General features: G+C 47.7%; 1 protein-coding gene across 2 annotated transcripts in view; it reads right to left on the bottom strand.

Moving 5' to 3' along the window:
* Window positions 1–20,893, bottom strand: part of SLX9 (SLX9 ribosome biogenesis factor) — a 40,397-nt gene extending 19,504 nt beyond the window's left edge. For both annotated transcript variants that reach the window (XM_036387159.2, XM_054515489.1), the window contains exons 1-2: window positions 20,750–20,893; window positions 18,909–19,017 (exon numbers count right to left, since the gene is read on the bottom strand). In XM_036387159.2, coding sequence (XP_036243052.1) covers window positions 18,909–19,017; window positions 20,750–20,878 — 238 coding nt within the window. In that variant the 5' untranslated portion in view covers window positions 20,879–20,893. The remainder of the gene's footprint in view (window positions 1–18,908; window positions 19,018–20,749) is intronic.
* Window positions 20,894–21,271: the final 378 nt, after the last annotated feature.

Below are 21,271 nucleotides of genomic sequence, written 5' to 3'. Positions count from 1 at the left end.
TCAGGAGCACAGGGAGCTCTGTCAGACAGCTGGACTCATCTTTCAGCCTTCAGTCCCAGGGTCTAAAGTACCCACAATCTATCTTAGACAGAAGTTCAAATTCATCAGTAGCAACATATCTCTAGCAGCCTGACATGAATGAGCACACAAGCACACCCAAGTCCTCAGGACAGGCTCACAAGCAAGGACAGAGGGAATGTCTGCAGAACCTCTCCCAGCTGGAGGAGCAGGGGGACTCAATGGATTTGGCCCTAGTGGTACCTACAGCTTTCCTCCTGTGCAGTTCGCTAGTTTGTTTTTTGTAACAGTTATTAGGCACTGAATGTTTTAAGTACCCAGCTAAGCATTTTGAGGAAGGTGCTGCTTTATACTCCCAAGGCTTGCCCTGCTGGCTGCTGTCAAAAGATGGGAGTGCCCAGTTTGGATACTCTTTTTGTTCTGACAGAGCACACCAGCTCCTATGCCAAGCCTTCTGGGTGGGTAGGGATGATCTTGTCACTGTAAGAGATGCAGCAGTGACAGCACCAGCCAAGCCATGAGAAATGTGAAAATCATTGGTAGACCCACCCCAACCCTCACCTTGCAAACACATTTCTCCCACACACAGGAACCATAGAAAAATAAATGTCTGACCATCAGAAGGAAGAAACAAAGTCCCTGATCAAACATTGCAGCACCAATTCTGACTCTGAGGGCAGCCTGGAAGCAAAAAACAGAAGCAGCTTCAGAAACAGCTCAGGGATCAACATCAAGCAGCAGGTTTTGACCTGCTCTAACACCAGCTCATCAACAGCTTGAAAAAATCTTCCTTCCTCCTCTATTTCACCTTCTCCTTTAGTACTTTTAGCTACAGATTTCTTAGCTGGGTTCTGCCTCTTCCCAAGGACCTAATTAGAAGAACAACCAGCCAAAATGCAGAGGCCACAGCTCCATGGGGAAAAAAGGCAGCATGTGGCATGGGAGAAAGAAGATGACCAGAGGCAGGACTTGGCACAACACCTCAACTTTGACTTTTTTGACTTCCCAGCCACACTCAGCCACAGAAGAGCCCCCATTGTTAGACAGAAGGTAAAGGAGGAGAGCAGCTGGCAGAGGACTCCTACAGAGAAACCTGGATGCACACTCTGAATAAAAAGCTTTGGGAGTGAATTCTGTGTCTCTCACACCTGTCTGTTCAACAGTTACAATGAACACTGCTACAGCATCTTTTCCTTCTCCTCTTCCCCACAGACTGAGTTAAATCTGTAGAGTTAAGCCTGCTGTGCCTCCCCTCTCCTCCTAAGGTCCCATAACTGTTGCAGGAATGAGTTTCCATCGTGCCTACAGTCCTCTCTTGCTTTCCTACTCACTCTTTAGGGGTACTGGGATGTCAACAGCTCTGCCTCAAAACCCAGAAGGGAGAGCTTAGGAAAAGATGAGCCCACCAAGACTACACAACAAAAAACTATCAGCTCGAGACTATCAGGAAGCTGGTGGTAAGAGGCTGTGCAAGCCCACCAAGGATGCAGCAGCTTTCAGACACATATAACAACAAAGTGCCTGAACTGGCTCCTGGAGAGGTGCTGACATGAAAAAATCATGCAGAGATGCAGACATGAAAAAATCATGCTGAGATGTCTGGACACTAGACTTTCCCCCACAGGGACCTCAAGAAAGAGAAAAAAATACAGCAGATATGCATAAGATTTGGAGACACACATCTCTGTATGCTGATTGCCACAGCCCTGTAAGTTACATGCTCTGTGTTTGCAAACAGCAGATTGCTGACTGGTCCCAGGCACACGACAGAGCATAGGATACACATAAAACCAGTGCTACTCCCTCAGCCACTCCTCTGCCCTGTGTGGCCCAGGGCACATGCCCAGAGAGGAGTATGTGCCTCTAAATCAAAGATGCAAACATGACAGAAACTTGCCTTCAGATGTGCATACAGGAATTTTACAAGGAATAAACAGGCACAGCTTGAATTGCAGCGTAAGCAAACAAACAGAAGAAAACAGAATTAGAAGAGAAACCCAGCAGAGAACTCAATGCTCTGGTCTGCTTTATGAATGGGCATGGGGTGAAAAGGAAGGCCTGGGGGACCTCTGCAGTGTGCAGAGACCAGGCTCCAGTGAGACCCAAGCCAGGAGCACAGACACATCCTTTGCTGGGACAAAGGGATAGAGAGAAAGTTCCAGCTTCTTCTAAGGAGTTCCCAGTGCTTGACCCTGGGCAAGAACAATGAGAAGTTTAAAAAAGCCTTGCCCCACCTTACTTTCTTTTTGATGAGCTTTCAGTGCTGCCCTAGTTAATCCAATCAGTCCCTGACCTTTCTAACAGATCCCTGCCTCTGCTTTCCAAACAGTAGCTCTTTCCTGGCCTCCTAACAGTGGCATCCCAACCACTGAGGCTCAAGTTACCCTTTCCTGAAGGCAGCAGAGTCAGCATTTCTATTGCTTACTGTATTCTTGCCCTTGTTTGCTTGTTGAACTGTCATGTCTTCTCTCCTCCCCAGGGCTAAGTAGCCAACATTTCCAGTCTTGGCCACAGGCCTTATTTTCCAGACAAAACCTGCATATCCTATTTTGAAGCAAGAAACACAGAGCAAATGCCTGGTAGCTTACAGAAAAAAAAAAAAAAAAAAAAAAAAGTTACATTTCTGTACTTAACCTGAGATAGCATTGCCAGCAAATTCCTGTCATGTGCAGTGGACAAATTTCTTTCCCTGTTCTTTTTTCCCCACCAATTAATTCCATGATGGATCTGAAGGACAGCAGGAAGCACAGGAAAGAAGAAAGTCAGTACAGACTAATGACTGCAGAACAGGCTGGGAAGATATACCAATTTTCTGGCAGTTGCAAAAACGTTACAGGCAGAATAGCCCAAAGGCAAAAAAAGCCCAAAGCTTAACTTGTACCCTGTAAGTATTTTAATCAGCTGTTCTCAGTTCCAGCAGGTCTGCCACAGAATTGTATTAAAAGCATCCATGAGGTCAAATTCTTAACACTTTCATTCCAGTTTTTAAATTGCAACAGAAATACTGTAATGACAACTTTATGCTAAAATAGTCAAGGGGCAGGGTGACTGCATGAATGTATTTGGGACTGGGATCAGGGCAGGAGCAGAAAATTCCACTTTGGCACTTGTTAGCTGTACCATTGGCAGCACCTCTGCCCAATCTCCAGCTGAAGCTTCAGGGGACAGAAAGAAGTCACTGAAAGGGGCCTGGAGGGAGCACCCACTGGAGCACCCACAGGCAGCCCCCTGGCCTTGCACCTTGTGTGGCCAGCCACAGGCAGAGGCTGCACACCAACACCTCACAATGCATTAACAGAAGGCACTTGGAGGGCTTGAACTGGAGCCTGCTGTCCAGCAAACAGCACCACTGAGCTAAGAACAGACCAGGCCTGACCACAGCTGGGTGCAATGCCCAAGCAGAGAGCCCCTGGCAGGCAGCACCTCCCATGAATTTTTATTTTGGAGGCTCTGCTTCCAATCCATGTGGGCACCAGAAATTCAGAACAACTATGGGCAAGGGGTCCTGCAACTTCACTGCCATTTTACTGAAGGATCTCTGTCCACCTTGAACCCAGCATCTTCCAGTTTGTTTTTTCCCCGCTTATCTTACTGGAAGACACTGGGAACAAGTTCAGTCTCTGGGCAAACCTATTTGATTAAACTTCATCAGCTCCTCTTTTTCTCAATTGATCAGAGCTCTTTTCCAAGCAAAAGAGCTCTGATCAATTGAGTCATTGCTCATATTTCACACTTTTGGCACCAATGCCAAAAACCTGATTCTGCAGATAAATGTGAAAGCTCAGGAAGGACAGCACTGGCTGCAGACAGTGCTGTGAGCTCCTACACCTCCTTTGAGGTGAGGCACATGGGTTTTTCCTGCCCCTGTGCTAAGGAAGCTCAGTGAACCTGGCATAACTTTCACAGTCACAAGGACCTGGGCAATGCCTACCACACAGCAGAAAGAAAAGCAGAAGGAGAGTTTCTAGAGACACTTCCTGACTGCTCCAATCAATTCTTTTTATGCAGTAATTACTCTGAACCTTACTCAGAGCTTTAGGACCATGGCAAAATTTCCACTGTGTTATTTTAACTGTTGATTAATTCTTCTCTCCTGGCACTCACTCCTCTTTGGATTCTCTAACATGCCTGGTCTCAGGCTCCCTGTGGCATGAGTTAGTTTCCCCACTCACAACACTCCATGCATTGACAGTGAAATGAAAAAAGTAATCACATGTCAGAGCTTGCCCTTGATTGTTAAGTCTGTGTGGCAGATTAGCGTGGTGTGGTCCCCTCCCCATGCTGCCCTATCTATTGCACAAGCATACGTCAAGGAGTTAATCCCACCATCTGCAGCTGTCAGAGCTCCTGCACTCCAGGAAAGCCACACACCTGCACTTTGGGAGCACTGAGGAAACACTGAGTCCAGCCACATCTTCTACCACTGAGCAGACACATATTAAATATAATCATACTCATTTCTTTTACCCAATAGTCTTTTTAGGCAATATATACAATAAAGTAATTTCAGATTTAGACACAGAAAAGAGCAGCACAACTTAACCAGTAAAACACCAGCAGACTTTCATTATTTACATAATTTAAGAATTATTAGCTCAATCCAGTCACATTCTGATCAGTCAGTTCAAACACCACTTGCATCATCAGTGGCTTTATAACACAGAGGACTAAAACACTAACATAAAGTAAGGAGGTTGAGATTACCCAGGAAAGCTTCCCAAGTAGCTTCTGCCAGGCATATGTTTGATCTGCAGCCCCCAGCTCAGCTGGGCAACACCTGACACACAGGATTGGCAATGCAGAACACTTCCCATTCTTCCCTTTTTGGGGGGACATACAGCAGCTTTCAAAATTGGGAAATATTTGAAGAACAGAGCTGGAAAAATAACCACCTGGAGAAGTACAAGGCATAAAATCCTTGCTCTTCTGTTCTGTGATTGGAGTGGAGATGGAACTCGAGCCCACTCCCAGCATCTATAGCAGCTTAGCACCTGCTGAACCCAGGCACCCCTCCTGCCCCACAGGAGCACACAGCCCTCCCTGCTCAGAGGGTTTATGTCTAGGCCAGAAGCAAGATGGCTGTTCTACCACAGCACTGTACAACCGAGTACCATTGATAAGGAACTGCTCCACCACAAGGTCAAGACTGAAGCTGTCAAGCAGGAGCCCCTCAAGGACAGATCAAGGCCATCCTATGTCTGCATGAAGCCTCTGTGTGATCATAATGGCACTTTAACCTTGAAAAGGTCGTGCTAGCTCTAGCATTCAAACATGACACAGTGAGCTACCAGTCTGATGGGGTTTTTTTTCATGGTGGTGATGCTGATTAAACAGTTCAACAAGCCAAGCCCGTGAAAACACTCATTCCAGGTGGTGCGCAAGCATGTCAGGTCTCCTTCCCGCCTCCTGGGAGCACAGACTGCCCTGTAAGTGGAACTGGTCCAAACACTGCTTCACATCTCTTCTGGCTGCCACTGCCACTTCTGGTGGCTGCTGCTTTTGTGCTGTCTCAACTGCTCTTCCGCTTCAGCTGACAATTCAGAGCTCCCAAAAGCCCTGAGGCACCAACAGGATCACCAGCTCTGTCATCTTACACAACACAGACACTCACACAGCATCCTCCCTCCTGGACAGAGCCACATCCACACCCTGCTCCTGCTCCTCCGCTGGCTCCAGGGACACAGAGCATCATCCCACCACCAAGAGACCCCTGGGACCCTCACCTCACTGCAGACCTCCCACAGAACTCTTGATCTGCTGACATGGAGGAGAGGCTTCTCCCTGTCAGGGAGCTCTTTGTCTGGCCCACAACGATTCTCACACAAGACTTGTTTTTCAGAAAAGGTCTTAGAGCAAGCCTCTCTACTCCAATATACCCATTTGGCTCACTTAAATGCAGAAGAAATCTTTTAAAAAAGGAAAATTAAGGTGTGGGCCTCTCTAAGAGAGGTAGAAGCTGTTTTGTTGGGTTTTTTATCTCCAGCCCATCACCTCTTCACCTTTATTTTATTTCAGCCCTGCAGGTCAGCATCGGTTCCCCATTTCCAAATGACATTTCCCTGGTAGAACCTATTTTAAAGCAAGCCAAATTTTAAAAAAGTGACCGGGCTCTGCCACTTTGTACTTGATGCTCTTGCCTGCCAGCAGCACAGGCAGACAATGAAGTCCCATTTACACTGTCTGCACAAGCATCAATGGGTCCAGCCCCATCCACCTCACACAGAGATGAGATCAGCAGCTGCCAGCACAGAGCCGTGGAGAGAACACCCATGATGTTAAAAGAAATAACAGGGGATGGCAAAGGAACAAACTACCATGAATTCTCTGACACTTCTTGTGCTTCTCTGACACTCCTTGTCAGCCCTCAGAGCTGCCAGACATTTGGCATTGCCTTGATCTCCTCAGGTCTGGGACTGCAGCAGCAAACCTTGAGACTGCCCATCCATGCCCTCACCTCTCACTCAGGGTCCCCATGCTTACAGGGCAACAAGGACTGGAATCCTTCCTGTGAAGAAAGTGCTCCCAGAACAGAAGAGCTACACACCCCTCACCAAGCAGTATCTGCAATACTTAGGCTCACCACACCCAAAAAAAACCACCTACTGAGAACACCTATAACCTCAACAAAATACCATGTTAGCTCCCAGGAGAGACTTTCATTCTATGAGGGAAGGCAGCAATCTTCCTGCATTGCACAGAAGATGCTGGCAGGAAGAGTGTTGCTCTGCATGAAGAAGGCTGTGGCATGAGCACTGTGCCTGCTCATTTCCTAATATGGATCACAGTCCAACGGAGTTCAATCCACACGCCTACAGACTCATCATGTTTCTCACTTGGTCTAAGACTGAGTTTCATCTTTTTACCCTGCTGACAGGATATTAATTTTACCTAATGGCCCAAGAGCTGCCAAGAGCTATGAGCCATTGTTCACATTTTTATGGCTTTGTTCAGCTTTCCTTCCCTGATGAGGAGCTCCCTATTTGCCCTGACTTTGCTGAGGTGTCGCAGCATGACGTGAAGAAATGCCAGCTACATGGTGGATCCCAAACCAGAAGTGCAAAGCACAATCTGGACTTCTCCAGGAGGCAGGACTGATCCAAGCTACTGTGCCAGGAACAACATTTTGACAGTATCAAGAAGGTTGTTCCATCTCAGCAGTTTGTGGGTTTGGATACTGCCACCCTAAAAATAATTCAGGGCAGAACTGTGCTACAAAATTGTTAGCAGCCAAGAACATGGTGATTTGGTAGAGGCCCCATGCATGTGAGGAACACAAGGCACTCACAAATTCCTGAGGGACCTGTCCCTTGGCACCTTTGGGTAGAGGATAGGGAGATGAAGAAGCCTGCAGGATGGCAAAGCACACAACACACTGTGGGTAAGAGAGAAAGGTGTCGTGTCTCGCCCTGCCAACCCTCCCACCTGCTCCACCACGTCAGGCCAAAGAGCAAAGATTAATTAATGAAGCTTGGCTTCCACTGAGGACCCTCCAAAATCAGTCAGCCGTTGGAAACCAGTGGCTGATACTGCTAAACCTAAAAACAAATTCCTGCTATTCCAGCTGTCTTGAACCAGCTTCCCTTTTCCCAAAGTCAACAACATGCAAAAGATCTCCAGTAAGATGGGCATGGGAGATGTTCACTCCTAGCCAGGACTTGCACCCAGCTCTTCCAGAAGCCTGAAACACCCTGGCTACACAGTGCTACAGCGGCCTTCTATGAATGTTACATAATAAATAATGCATTTTAAGTATTGTGATGCTGGACTCCAAATCCCAGCCCCACTTAGCCTTTAAAGACAGTGCCATAATTATTTATAGTATTTCCATTCCAGAGGGTGGTGGGGGGTGTGCTATCAGATCTCATTTAAAGATTACTTTTGGATGAAGCAAGACTGGTTCTTTAACATTTTCTTCAAGCAGGAAAAGGTGGCAGCAGCAGCTGGAGTGCAGCAAACAAATCCATAGATGCATATGGACATATAGGTCAAATAAGAATTAAGCTGAGCAAAAAACAAGTTAGCTGTGAAATATTCTTTTGGCTGTTTTTCCACATACTGTGCTGACCATTTGTGGTTTAATCTTAGAGAAGCTCTCTCTCATATGAGCCTGCAAGCTCCCTAAGCTTCAAAGAAGCAATTTTTACTATAAATAATCCATATTTCCTTATACAGGCTAAGGTTTTCATATGAGCATTGTTGTTTTGTACACTTAATGCACCAGGAAAAACTGAAGTAGGAACTGGAAAATTTTGTTCTATGCCCTGCAGAGATGAAAAATAATCAAAAATATAGACCTGACCTAGAAAAAGGAAGACTTATTCTGCTGCCCTCTAATGAGCACTTCTAACATCTGAAAAAGAACACTCTGAAACAGAGATCTGTTCTGCAATGCCACAGGTACGTCCTCTTGTGCTACAAAACTGTCAGCAATGCAGACACAGCTGGAGCAGCACCTCCTACACAGCAAAGACAAGCAGAAGAAACACCTAGATGGGCCCAAGGTCTGTTCTGTACTTCCCTGAATTCAGACTGGAGTGTATGGCTGTGTCCTGTTCTGCTCCCTTCCCTTGCCTGAAGAGAGGGAGGGGAGCAGTTCCTAATTCTGACCTTCAGGACACCAAGGCCTGTGTACCTGGTTACAGGTGCACACCTGACCTTGTTACAGGTACCACAGACATGTGGAACCATGACTTGCTTCAACACCTGGGAGCCTCAATTAAAAGCAAAGGAATTCAGTTCTATACCAGAGTGTCTCTGCATCTGCACGACATTTAGAAGACATTCAGCTGAAAAACACAGTAAGGAACCACCACAGGGAAAGTTGTACCTGGTACTGAGTTTCATCTCAGTTTTTGCTGAGCTACTGTGATGCTGTGTGCTGATCTTGGCCAGCTGCCCACCCAGCTGTGCCCTCCCTCCTCAAAAGAACAGGGGAGAAAAATAAGATGAAGTTTGTCAGCTGAGGTAAACATCAGGGAGATCACTCAGCAATTACCATCACAGGCAAAACAGACTTGACTTGGGGAAAATTAACCTAATGTATTGCCAACTGAAGTAGAATTGGATGATGAAAAACAAACACTGAAACACCTTCTCCCCCACCAAGCCCCTTCTCAGCTCCACTCCTTCATTGTGACTTCTTCATTCCCAGCTCCCTTGAGCAGTGCACAGGGCCAGGGAATGGCATTACAGTCATTCTCTGCTGCTCCCTCCTCCTCACACTCGCCCACCGGGGTCCTGGTGACCTGGAGCACCTCCTTTCCCCCTTTTCTGTCCCTAGTCTTTACAGGGCTCTCTCACTTTATTCCTACTCCTTCTTAATGATATCTTTTCCCAGAGACAGCACCATTGCGCCTGACAGTCTCAGCTGTGGCTGCACTGGGTGCACTTCAGCTCTTTGGACCTGGCTGTGCTCAGAATGTGACAGCTCTGGCTTCTGCCCTGCTACCAAAACCCTGCCACTTACACCCCATACAGGCCAATGCCCTCCCTTTTGGAGGAAGAAAATACATAAAGTTAGAATAACTCCCACATAAACAGTATCTAGACATCTGCATGCTATTTCCATAAATAAAAACCCACTCAGGTACAGACACTAAAACAACAAACACAGCTGCAGAGGAGCACACCTAAGCCCAGCCCTACCCAAGCCCAGCCCTGCAGTCACAAATTACTGGCATGAACCAAAAGCAATAGCCAGAGGCTCTGCTGAGCAAAATACAGAAGTGTCACTGAACAAAGCAATTCTAAAATGGTGATTTCTGACAACAGAATTCCCGCAGTGTGCAAAAACCTTCCCATGTCTCCCTGTTGACAGGCACACCAGGTTATTTCAACTCCAACCACACTGTGAAATAACTGCTGCGTGCACAGACACAGCCTGTACCCACTGCAGCTGGGAATGTCCTCTCCATGCTAAAGAAGCCCATTCCCGTTACATAAGAACACTCAGTGACCTGAATTTACAAATAACCTTGGAGAGGAAAATAGACATAAGGAAAAACAAAGTGAAAAAGCCATGGAGCTAGGAAATGCAACAGAAATCAGCCCAGAGCATTTGCATGTGCACAGCCACACCAGGCACAAACATCCACAATAACAGAAGCCAAAATTCTCTACATAGATCTATTGATTTGCTGTGTGTTCTCCAAGCAACCAAAAAACAGAGCACATGTGGGTCAGGGAACAAGGTGGTATGCCCCATTTTCCCTCAAATTTCCTGCCTGGGACTCTCTGCAACACCACATTTCACTGGAGTTGGTTATCACTGTCACTATGTACCTTCCAGCTCACAGTCCCTCTTCTTGTCTGAGGAACTGCTTGGATAGCCTGTTCTTCTGCAGCACGATTTCCCCCAGAATTTTCTGTGGTTTGCCTAATGGAACATTTGCAGCACTGCTAGTTCAATCTAAATCTGTCCAAATTATCATTTCAAACAACCCAGAATATTCCAGTACCCACTGCATTTAATCCTTGCATAGCTGTGTTTCCCACATTTAGCTCAGAGAATGCATATTTACTGTGTTAAAACCTTCATAAAAAAAAAAAAAAAACAACAACCAAAACCCCCTTCTACAAGCCACTTGACTAAAAACCTAACCCCAAATTAGATGTTATTACCAGTTATGCCACATATGAGCATCAGCAGTGCCACTCTGAAATGCTGAAGGGGATAAACAGATCTTGAGCTGACACGTACATTTTCACCCAAGCATAAAGAAAACTTTGGTCCATACATTGCTCACAAAGACCAGAATAAAGGTTAACTTGCATAGAGTAGAAAAACATTATAGATCCCACTAGGTCTGAATGACAGACATGAACTTTTGAGATCTCCCTGTAACACAGCCTGGAACTCAGTAAGACCCACATTAGCAGGGCAGAGATTTATCTTGGTAAATCAGAAATGTGATTTATTTAGCATAGAAGGAAAAAAAAAAAAAAGAGCAGCTTTTAACACAGGCATTTCCCAGAGGGGTAAGGAGAAAGCTCACTTATTCCTGCACCTCAGAAACACTTCAAGACAAGTCAGAAGGGGCAACCCAGAAGAGGGAAACCTCTCACACCATCCACCCTTCACCAATTTTCTAAACAGAGTGTTTATTAAACTCCCAGGACACGTATTTCAGAAAGACATGTGACAGTTGGACACATCATACCACTGCTGGTGACAAGGAAATGGCTCTGACTTCCAGAGCTACCAACCTGCCCTTTCCACAAGTGCTTCCTCACTCCTCTTCACATTTGCTTCCTCCATTCCTGCAGGGTTGAGCCACCCCTCTCCCACCCCACGAGAGGTTTGCACTATTGGAACTTGTGCTGGGAGGCCCTTTTGGCACCAGTGCAGAGCCACTCCACCTCTCTCTTTGTAGATTCACAATTTTATAACTTAATTACGTTAAAGCTTTAACATTAGTACAGCAAACACAGGGATTTCAGTTCATAACCCTCTTTTGTAACACCACAGCTGCAGTACTCTCCTAAGCAGCACTGATCTATTTTTGTCTAAGTTTGTCCAACCATTTTAAATTCATTTCACAGGAGAATACCAGGCTAGATCAGTATCTTTTTAAAGCTCCAGGAGTCGTGATCACCCAGAGCAAGACAAGGCATGACATGCAGCTGCCATGCCCCACCACTCCTGGCCAGGAAAGCAAGGGGTCACCCTGGCCTCAATTCAGCAAGCCCTTCAGTGGCACAAGGCACTGGTAAGTTTGATCTAAAAAACTCTTGTTTGAACACCCAACTTCCACAAAGTCTGGAAGAAAACTTTGCAAAACCACAGAGCAGCACCACAGGAACTTCTCCAAAGAAGTCTCTGATCCCTCACTGAGCCATATCCTCCTCTCCATCCATCCAGCAGCATGGAAAGGCTGCTCCAGGGCAGGCATGTACCTTCCACCAGTGCTACTGGTGAGCATTACACAGCAGGCACAGCCAAGGAACCAACCATAATAAGAAACTAGAGCAATCTGACACATCCTTCAAACTGCTAGGACTCATTTCAAGCTCTTCCCACTGACAGCCTCCTCCCCTGGAGCAGGCTGCACAACATTTTGGAAGGTTTGGGCTCTCTGGAAAATGTTTGTGTTTGTGTAGTGCTCAACCACGAGCTAATTGGAGTCTTTTGGTTTTTTAATGTTAATTTGAAGAACAGAGACTTAGCCACAGCTAGAGGGACAGAAAGAAAACAAAAAAGTTAATTGGTTCCATAAATATTAACACAACTAATTCCTGTGATCTGGCAGAAGGCACTCACAACATGGAAAGGCTCTATTTGCAGAAGGGAAGTAAAAGCACTGAAAACAGTGCAAGCTTCATAGGCTCATTTACTGCTTCTCAATTAATTGCATTTACTTTAATTAAAGTGGAGCTTCCCACAGCTATTCTCACAGCCAGCACCACACTGCACAGACAAATTGTTAAAGCAACATTAAACAGCATGGATTTTTAACCTTCTTTTAAAAATTATTATTTAAGCCACCAAAGTATTTAGTTTTCAGTAGGATCCCCACTCCACAGCAGGTCTGTTCTCCATTTCAACCAAACCCCACAGCTGTTCACCCCTGATACAGAATTCGCTCAATCTGACTGCTGAAGTAAGATCCCACTGACTTTAATCCTTGGGACCAAAGGAACAGAAAAACCTCCTGGCTTTGAGCAGAGTTGTGGGGAGCTACACAATCTGTTTGAGATGTCCTGCAGACTGAGGCCATCTGACCTCACTGGAGCGGTTTCCCAGATGACAAACCACTATCTCAGTTCCTCCCAAACACAGTGCAGCTTTCTAACAGCCTGTTATAAAACTCCCAGACACCAAATCTGCCCTTAAAAGGTGATCTGGCATTGTCAACATAAAAGCAGGTCCTAATGATGCAGTCAAAAAAAACCAAATAAATTTCAGCTGAACAGCAAGGCAGAAGCAATGTGCAGTAATTTGCTACCCAAAGCAATTTACCCAGATAAGGTAAACTGCCATCTGTCACTTGATCAAGATAGCAGGGCAGCCAGCCTTGGGCCTGGAGGAGAGCTAAAGAGTAATCCGCTTTCCCCTTCCCTGGGAACTTTGCCTTTCTCGCAAACTTCATTACTGGAGGTGTCAAACACTTTGACACACAATGTCAGAAGCAACACCAGCTTGTGCAGGGAGCTGAGAGCTGAGCAGCTTTGAGCTGAGACCTGCACATGCAGTCCTAGAACACGTCCTGGACCTGTGCAGGTGACACAAAGGACACAGGCACGTTGCAGAAGGAATGGGGTGCAGAAGGGAGGGGGGAGCTAAAGCAGGAATTCCCAGCTCAAGCACCACTCAAACAGCTGCTCCTTCCAGGGCAGCACCCACACACCCATCAGGTATTTTCAAAGGCATTCAAATGGTTTTAGTGCTACACCACCAAGGGCATCACTGGCAGCACCAGGGACTGCATTTCACCCCTCCCCAAATTCACACAGCCCAAAGCTTGGGCAGCTAATACCAAAGACAGATGGAGGAGGAACACCTCATCACTTGGGTCTAGCACAGCACACAGGCATTTCCCAGGGAGCTCTCAGCAACACGTTGGAGGTGCTGCAGGCACTCCCTGCCATCCCCAGTGTGAGGAGCAGCCCATTTACACCCTCCTATCCCATCTGAGCTGTGTTACTGTGGGGAACAGCTTGAGGAAGGCGTTCTGCACAAAACAAACACAAGGCAGGCCTGACAACTGCCAGCACAGAATGAAAAGCTGAAGAAAAGCAGCAGCAGCAGAATTGTGAGGATCCAGCAGCTTTCCACACCAGAGATGTGAATGACCAACACAAGGGGATTTCAGAAGTCCCCAAGCATGCATTAAGAAAAAGCAGCAGAGTTTAGAACTGACATTCAGAACAGATCAGATGCATTCATTACAACAAACAGGATTAATTTTTATTTTTTCTCTCCCAAATTTGCCCTGAACCAGGACAAAATCTTTCAATGGTTAAACACCTTGGTATGCCAGAAGACTAGAAAAAAAAAAAAAAACAAAAAACAAGACATCAAATCAAAACAGAGGAAAGGTGACAAGGGATGAGCACAAAAGAGGAGGAACCTTAACATTTAAAGGCAATAAACATGCAGAAATCCAATCAACAGACAGGAATAAACTATAGGGCACCAAGATTGGCATCCTGTCAAGAGCTCCAGAAGAATAATGGGGGCCTGGTCATGGCTGCAATTTTTCCACACTGGTGTGCATCCACTTCAGGGGTAACCAGAAGTCTAGACACTGCAGGAACAGCAATGCTGTCAGAGGAGAGGTCATACAGGGACTCGGTGACATTGTGGTACAACATCCATAAAAAAAACCTCTAGACTGGACAGTAAATCATGCTGCATGAAGCTAAGGCAGGACCAACCAACCATAGCTTTTCTGCTTCCCTTGGAGGCTACAAAAGGAGAACAGAACTGGACAAGTAGATGCAGAGCCCAAGCAGAAGCAGATAAGGTGACAGACCCAGCAGATCTGGAACTCCAGAGCAGAAGCTGAGGTGCAAACCAGAAGGGATCTGTCAGTGACTCTGCAAACAGAGGCTTGGTATCAAAAGAAACTCACAGAAAACCTCAGAAAGGAGCAAAGCAAGGCTGTACGTAGCCCAGAAATTCACTGCTGTCAGGAAATTCCTGCTTAGTCTAATCTCCCATCTCCACATTTCTTTGGGAGGAGAAGGGAATTCTTTCTTTGTCAGATGCTCAGTCATTTCCCTCCTCTACACCCCTGTGTGCCACTGACAGTGCTGCAAGGCAGTCCTCGGTCTTCAGAGCACAACCTCTGCTCAGGCTCATGACCTACCTCACTCCATGCTTCACACCCTGCTATAGAATCACAGAGCCACAGAGTGGACTGGGTTGGAAGAAACCTGCAGAGAGCATCTATTTAAACCCCCTCTTTCACCTGTCATTATCTCAGGTTGCTCCAAGTCCCATCCAACCTAGCCTTGAACACTTCCAGGGATGGGGCAGCCACAGTTTCTCTGGGCAGCCTGTGCCAGGGCCTCATCACTCTCACTCTAAAATGAGAAGTCTTTCTTTATGTCCAATCCAACCTCAGAAATCAGGATGATTTTGCACCAGGTTTTGCAAACGATTATGAACTTGCTGTTGTTGCACTTTTGTTTTCTCAACAACACAGCCTGTCACCATTCCCTTCTGGAGTAACTGAAAATAAAGCAGGAAGCTACCAATCCAGTTGTTCATATCATTCCACAACTGCTTCATCATCCACTCCAAAAAAAGAGACATTCACAGGCAAGTGCTCAGCCAGAGCCAAGCTTGAATAGGCCCTTACTTCAAGGAGCAAACACTGACGAATGAAAGCTAAAGAAAACAAGAAAAAAAGAGCAGCAGCAGCAACCCCGATATGACAGGCCATTATTTCTGACTTGGTAGGAAACATTTAATTCCCACGCTACAGAGGCTCACCCAAATGAGATTTATCCTCTCACTGGAGGCACAGAGGTCCCTGCGTGGATTAGATTATGGCAAAGCCTCTGGTTGACATTACGTCAGTGGCTAAGTAAACTACACTGACAGGAAGCAATCACTGAGCACAGAGTAACTCATGGACTGAACTCCAGCAGTCCCAGGGATGGCACTGGCTTCTGTCACCTACACACGAGTGGAAATCATCTGCAAGCTGGTGTTAAGCTGAGCTAATGATTAAAGACAAAAAGCAGAGCAGGAGAAAGCAGTTGCAGCAGGTCTGCTTCACAGCACGACACAGCTTGGAGCTACCATATATTAAAATACTTTCCTTTTTAGACCACTGGCTTTTTATATCACAGAACGCAAGGCTCACCTACAATGAATTCCATTTTGGTGACATTTTTCATTACAGTTCCACCCTCTCCTTCTCCTGCCACCAGGATTACTGATGCCAGAACAGCCTGTGCTGGTACCTCACACTAATCACAAGCAGACTGAATCAGCCTTATACCTAAAGGAAGCAACACACCACCACCATGAGTAGCAGACCCTTCCACAGGGCACCCTGCCTCAACCAGATGCACCAAGAGTCCTCAGAAACCCCCAGAAAAACCAGGCCTTCATCCAACAAGAACCAACACCACCAGTTGATCCTCCCACAAAAAGGGGCTTCACTCCTTTCAGCCCCAGCACACACAGGCACATGTGTTAACTGGAATAACCCCGCTAGAGGACTCTGGACTTGCCAATTTACACATCGTGTTCCTCCCTGTTCCCTCAAAGCCACCACAGCCAAAATTACAAATCACTTACAAATTGAGGAAAACTATGAGGAAAAAACTGCAGAGAGACATGTCCTCTCTTGTTGGCAACCACAGGCAACAGCCCTCAAGCCCCAGCACAGCAGTGGATTGGTTTCCAACAGGACTGCAGCCCTTTGACACATCAAAACAGCTGTTCCAGGTGAAGCCTTTAATCTCATTAAAGTAACCATGCTCTGCTGTTGGTTAGTTAGCCCCTGTGATGGTACACACAGCATCAAAGAGCTGCCTACACCACGGGTTTATTTAGAACATAACAATTCTCTCCATGTTCTCTTCTGCTCCTACTTCCCAACATCCAATTGGCTCTTTTGACTACTGTCAAGCTCCAAGCTGACATCCTCTAAAACCTAACCCAATTCCAAGATCTTCCTCAGACTTGGTTTTGTTTGGAAGAGAGTCACAGCTTAAGGCCAGATCTAAACACAAAAGACAGATACCAGCAATCTTGGACAATGTGAATATATCTCACATTACCTCTTGGGTAATGTGAGATACATACACACACAGGACAAATACCTGTTTTCCCAACTGCCACACAGCAACCTTGGCAAAAATAAAAAAAAAAAATCTTCTGTAGCTGTGAAAAGCACAGGAGATAGTGAGCCCACCTACAGTCTGCCAACTTGACCTTCTCAAAGCTTGAAAAGCAAGTGGGAGGGAAGCATGCTTTTGTCTTGTTATTAAATCTTAAAATAGCGATGTGTAGGAGAATCCTACCCTCCTGCCCTGTGCACTAGGCTGAGGGGGAAAGGGAGGAAGAGGTGGAGGGAGGGTTGGAGTCAAGTTGAACTTAGTGCAGAACAGGCTCTGAGCTGACCAGAGATGCCAGGAGACAAAGCCCATTTGCCTAGAATCTCTTTGCTAACTCTATGGTGTCTGCCATTGTATGCACAGCCTAGTTACAGTTCACTGAATTAACAGTAAAAAATGAACTGATTTCCATAAGGAAAAAACCTCTGCATGGCCCCAGAGTGCAACAACAAGAAAGGGCACAGCAGCTTGGGAAGGTGTAAAAAACCACTCAAATCCCTCTTTGCCTGGATGAATTGCAGTTTGGAGCCCCCAAACAAACAGTTATTTTTAGCTGCTCATCTGGGAGGCACAGAGCAGCAGGGCCAGCAGGGCTGTGAGCAGGAAGGCAGCACACAGCCCCGAGAGAGGCAGCCAGGCACTGCACATCTGCATCATCAGCACTGCACGGGGACCAGCAGCACGGCTCTATTTATAACCCAGACATGGAGCCTGCAATGAAAGGCTGGGACTGCAGGCTGCCAGCCCCCAACAACACGCTGTCTGATTTAATTAAAGAGATGGCAACGTGCACATGCACACATAGATGCATACATGTCCTTCTCCCAGCAGAGTGACCAACAATGAGCCCAGTGTTTCAAGAACAACACGTTTTGCCAAGGTTTCTGTGCAGAGAGCTGGCAAATGTGTCCTCACACAACCTCCCCACTTTCTCCCACTGCGCCCAAATGTCACTGATGGGCAGGGCAGCTCAGGCAACCACTTGCCCTTGTGTGATTGATTTGTTTATAGCCCTGGACAGGAAAACAAAGTCAATGTAGTATCTACCCACATGAACAAAATAAATTAACTTAGTTTGCAATTTGCGAGTCACATACATTTTCTGCATCAGGACAGCTTGCTGTGATACCAGGCTCTGTTTGGTAGTTTGTTCCTTCTGAGATTTTTTTAAACATTTACATACAGTTTGTGGGGGATTGAGATTCAGGTTTCAGAGAAATTTTTTTGAGACCTTGCAGACATTTAGAAGTGAAAACTGCTCTTAGATACAAAGCTTTGTGTCACAGTGAGCAGTCAAAGAGAGCATTTTCTTCTTGTGGGACTGGAAATCAAAGGGCTCTATCACGTCCTCCCTTTTCCCCCTCTCACTTTCCATATTCCCTGTGAGTTAAGATTCTCCTGCCTGGGAATCCTCGAGCCACAGACCCCACAACAGCAAAGGACAGGAGAAGATTTGCTGCAGTCAGGCTGCTGTGAGTGAAGCACTGCTGGCACACAATGAGAACCTGCTGACAAAGCACTGGGTTACCAATGGCAGCTGCTCACTTACAAATTGAGGAAAACTATGAGGAAAAAACTGCTGAGAGAGGTGTCCCCTCTTGGATGTAACCACAGACAACAGCACTCAAGCCCCAGCACAGCAGTGGATTGGTTTCCAACAGGACTGCAGCCCTTTGACACATCAAAACAGCTGTTCCAGGTGAAGCCTTTAATCTCATTAAAGTAACCATGCTCTGCTGTTGGTTAGTTAGCTGTTAGCTGCTGGTGAGGCAAAAGCAGCCACAGAGCAAGCCCAGAGATCAGGTTAAAACCCTGGCCCTGCTGTGCTCTCAGCCCTGGCAGCCTTTGGCTGCACCAGGATATCCCACAGACTGCCTGAAGCTAGTGCCCCACCTGGGGATCACTAAGCACATCCATGCAGAAGCCCAAACAAAAACAAACCTCTCCCAAAAACCTTCAGAGAAACACAGGAAACAATGTCTGCATTGTAGCTCCCAGAGCTTCAGGGGACAGCCACTAAAAGCCACTGCAAATACAGTCCTCAGCATCTTTGCTCACAACCTAAAGCAGCACTCACTCAAAATACAACCAACCTGTTCTGGAGGAAATGATGCTTCTGGAGTCCAAGTCAAGCTTCTGTACTAGGGTAGCAGGGTCAATTTTCAGCCCAGAAAATACACCAGAAGATGAGAAGTCCCAGTCCTTATGTAAAAGAAACATAAAACAAGAATCAGTACATACACAACAAGGCAGCACTTGTTTAAAAAAACTGTAAACTCAAACCTAGCACCATCCAGATAAGAACAGTGGTAGTGAGCAGGTGTCTCTCTTGAGCATGCAAGGGCACCAAGGAACCCTACAGTCCTGCTCCCCCCTGCCTAACCCCCAGCTCTTCCACACAGAAGGAAGTTTGAAAAAGTCTCATTTTGGCCTGTCCCGTTCCTAAAATATTCCTGCCCCAAGTCAACCTCACCTCACTCAAGTGCATTCACTTGCATGAGGGCTGGGAACAGCATCCTTAGGAAAAGACAGATTTATTACAGGTACTGAACAATACAGATAAGCAACAAATGAGAGGATTAGGGATTAAAGCCTAAATCAATAGACATTAGGCAGATTCAGTAACTACTAGCAACCCACCGAATCTTCAGCATCATGCTTTAGGCATGCAACGCCTCCCTAAGATCAGCAGTAGCTACTCTGTTTGGATTAGAATTTATTACTTTAGCCAACAGTATCTACCATCACCAACACATAACTTCACAGTGGTATAAACCCAGCTTATTATATATATATAATGTATTCAGCACAAGCAATTCCTCCCTCCTCACAAGGAAAGCTCAGGCACAAAAAAAAAACATTTACTGGTGGTGTGTCCTTGCTGTGAGGGGGCGGCACCTGAACCATGTATTCAAAACACAGCTGGGGAAAACAAAATATCCTAAATAATTCAGGATAAACAGCTCCATCTACGCTAAACTAAAACGGAAGGCACGCACTGCAAGGCTCCCCTTCTCTCCCAATACTTGTTGATAATAATCCCCACTGCTGCATGCACGGCAAGGCAGCCCAGGCCCCTAGCTCACTCCAGGAGCAGCAGCAGCAGTGCTGGGACACGCGTGTCACTGTGGGGACACTATGGTGCTGCTGCTGCTGCTGCTCCGGACCAGTGGCACTGCAGGCTGGCACTGCCACGGCGCGCTGTGCTGGAGCGGCCCCCGGCTCCCGCTGTCACCTCCCCGCCGTACCCTGCCACACTCAGCTGCCAGGGCTGAGTACAGCGTGGGGAGCAGCGGCTGCCTGGCAGCACCAGGGCTTCAACCAAGCCTCCACCGCCCACGAGCACCAGGGCTTCAACCAAGCCTCCACCGCCCACGAGCACCAGGGCTTCAACCAAGCCTCCACCGCCCACGAGCAACAGGGCTTCAACCAAGCCTCCCCCACAGGGCTTCCTTCCACCGCCCAGCAGCACCAGGGCTCCCATAGAGCTTCCACTGCCCGGCAGCACCAGGGCTCCCATAGAGCTTCCACTGCCCGGCAGCACCAGGGCTTCAACCAAGCCTCCACCGCCCATGAGCACCAGGGCTTCAACATAATCTCCACTGCCCATGAGCACCAGAGCTCCCATAGAGCTTCCACTGCCCGGCAGCACCAGGGCTCCCATAGAGCTTCCACTGCCCGGCAGCACCAGGGCTTCCACGGCCCACAAGGACCCGGCCTGCGCCACCCTCTCAGCCGCCGCATCACCACGGCAGGCACGGAGCTACCGACGGACACCCCCGCAGCCAGGACAGACCCACAGCAGCCCGAGCGGGGCTGGGGCCGTGCGGGGACCGGGCCCTTTATGCAGGGGAAAGGCGGAGGAGTCACTGCGAGGCGGCCGCCGCTTCCAGCCCCCGCCCGCCGCCGCCCCGCGTGTCCCCGCCCCCGGTACCTTCCCGGCCGCCGCGCTCCATCCGCCCGCGGCGGGGCCGAGCCCGGGCCCGGGGAGCGGCGGCGGCGGGTCCCGGGCGGGCCGGGGGGCGGCGCGGTGCAGCCGCGGGCGCTTGGCTTTGCCCACCATGGCGGCGCGGGACGGAAAGGGCCGGGCCGGCCGGGATCTTCCGGCTGCGCCCTCACCGCACCCGGCGCCCCGGGAAATTCGCCTTCCTCCCCTGCACGGGCGGAGCTCCGGAACCGCCTCCTCGGCTGGCCGGGCCGGCCCCACAGCCCCGGCTGCTCACTTTGGAGCGGAATGGGGCCAGGTGGTGTGGCAGCCTCTATACAGGACGGCCTGTGGATAATCTCCCTTTAGTCAGTTGCCCGTCTGGTTAATTGCAGCCTGCCCAGGTGGTTCATCAACACCCATCAGCGTGCTTAGGTTAAATGCAAACACTCCGCAGCACAGTTTTATACGCCTCTGTAAGAGCTGAGAGCTCTTGGTAGCGTTGGAAATGATGTAACTAAACTCATTTTC

The sequence above is a fragment of the Molothrus ater genome, chromosome 7, assembly GCF_012460135.2.
Source record: "Molothrus ater isolate BHLD 08-10-18 breed brown headed cowbird chromosome 7, BPBGC_Mater_1.1, whole genome shotgun sequence".
Lineage (NCBI taxonomy): Eukaryota > Metazoa > Chordata > Aves > Passeriformes > Icteridae > Molothrus > Molothrus ater.
The sequence above is the reverse complement of the archived record's forward strand: the minus strand, read 5'-3'. Positions and strand labels throughout refer to the sequence as shown.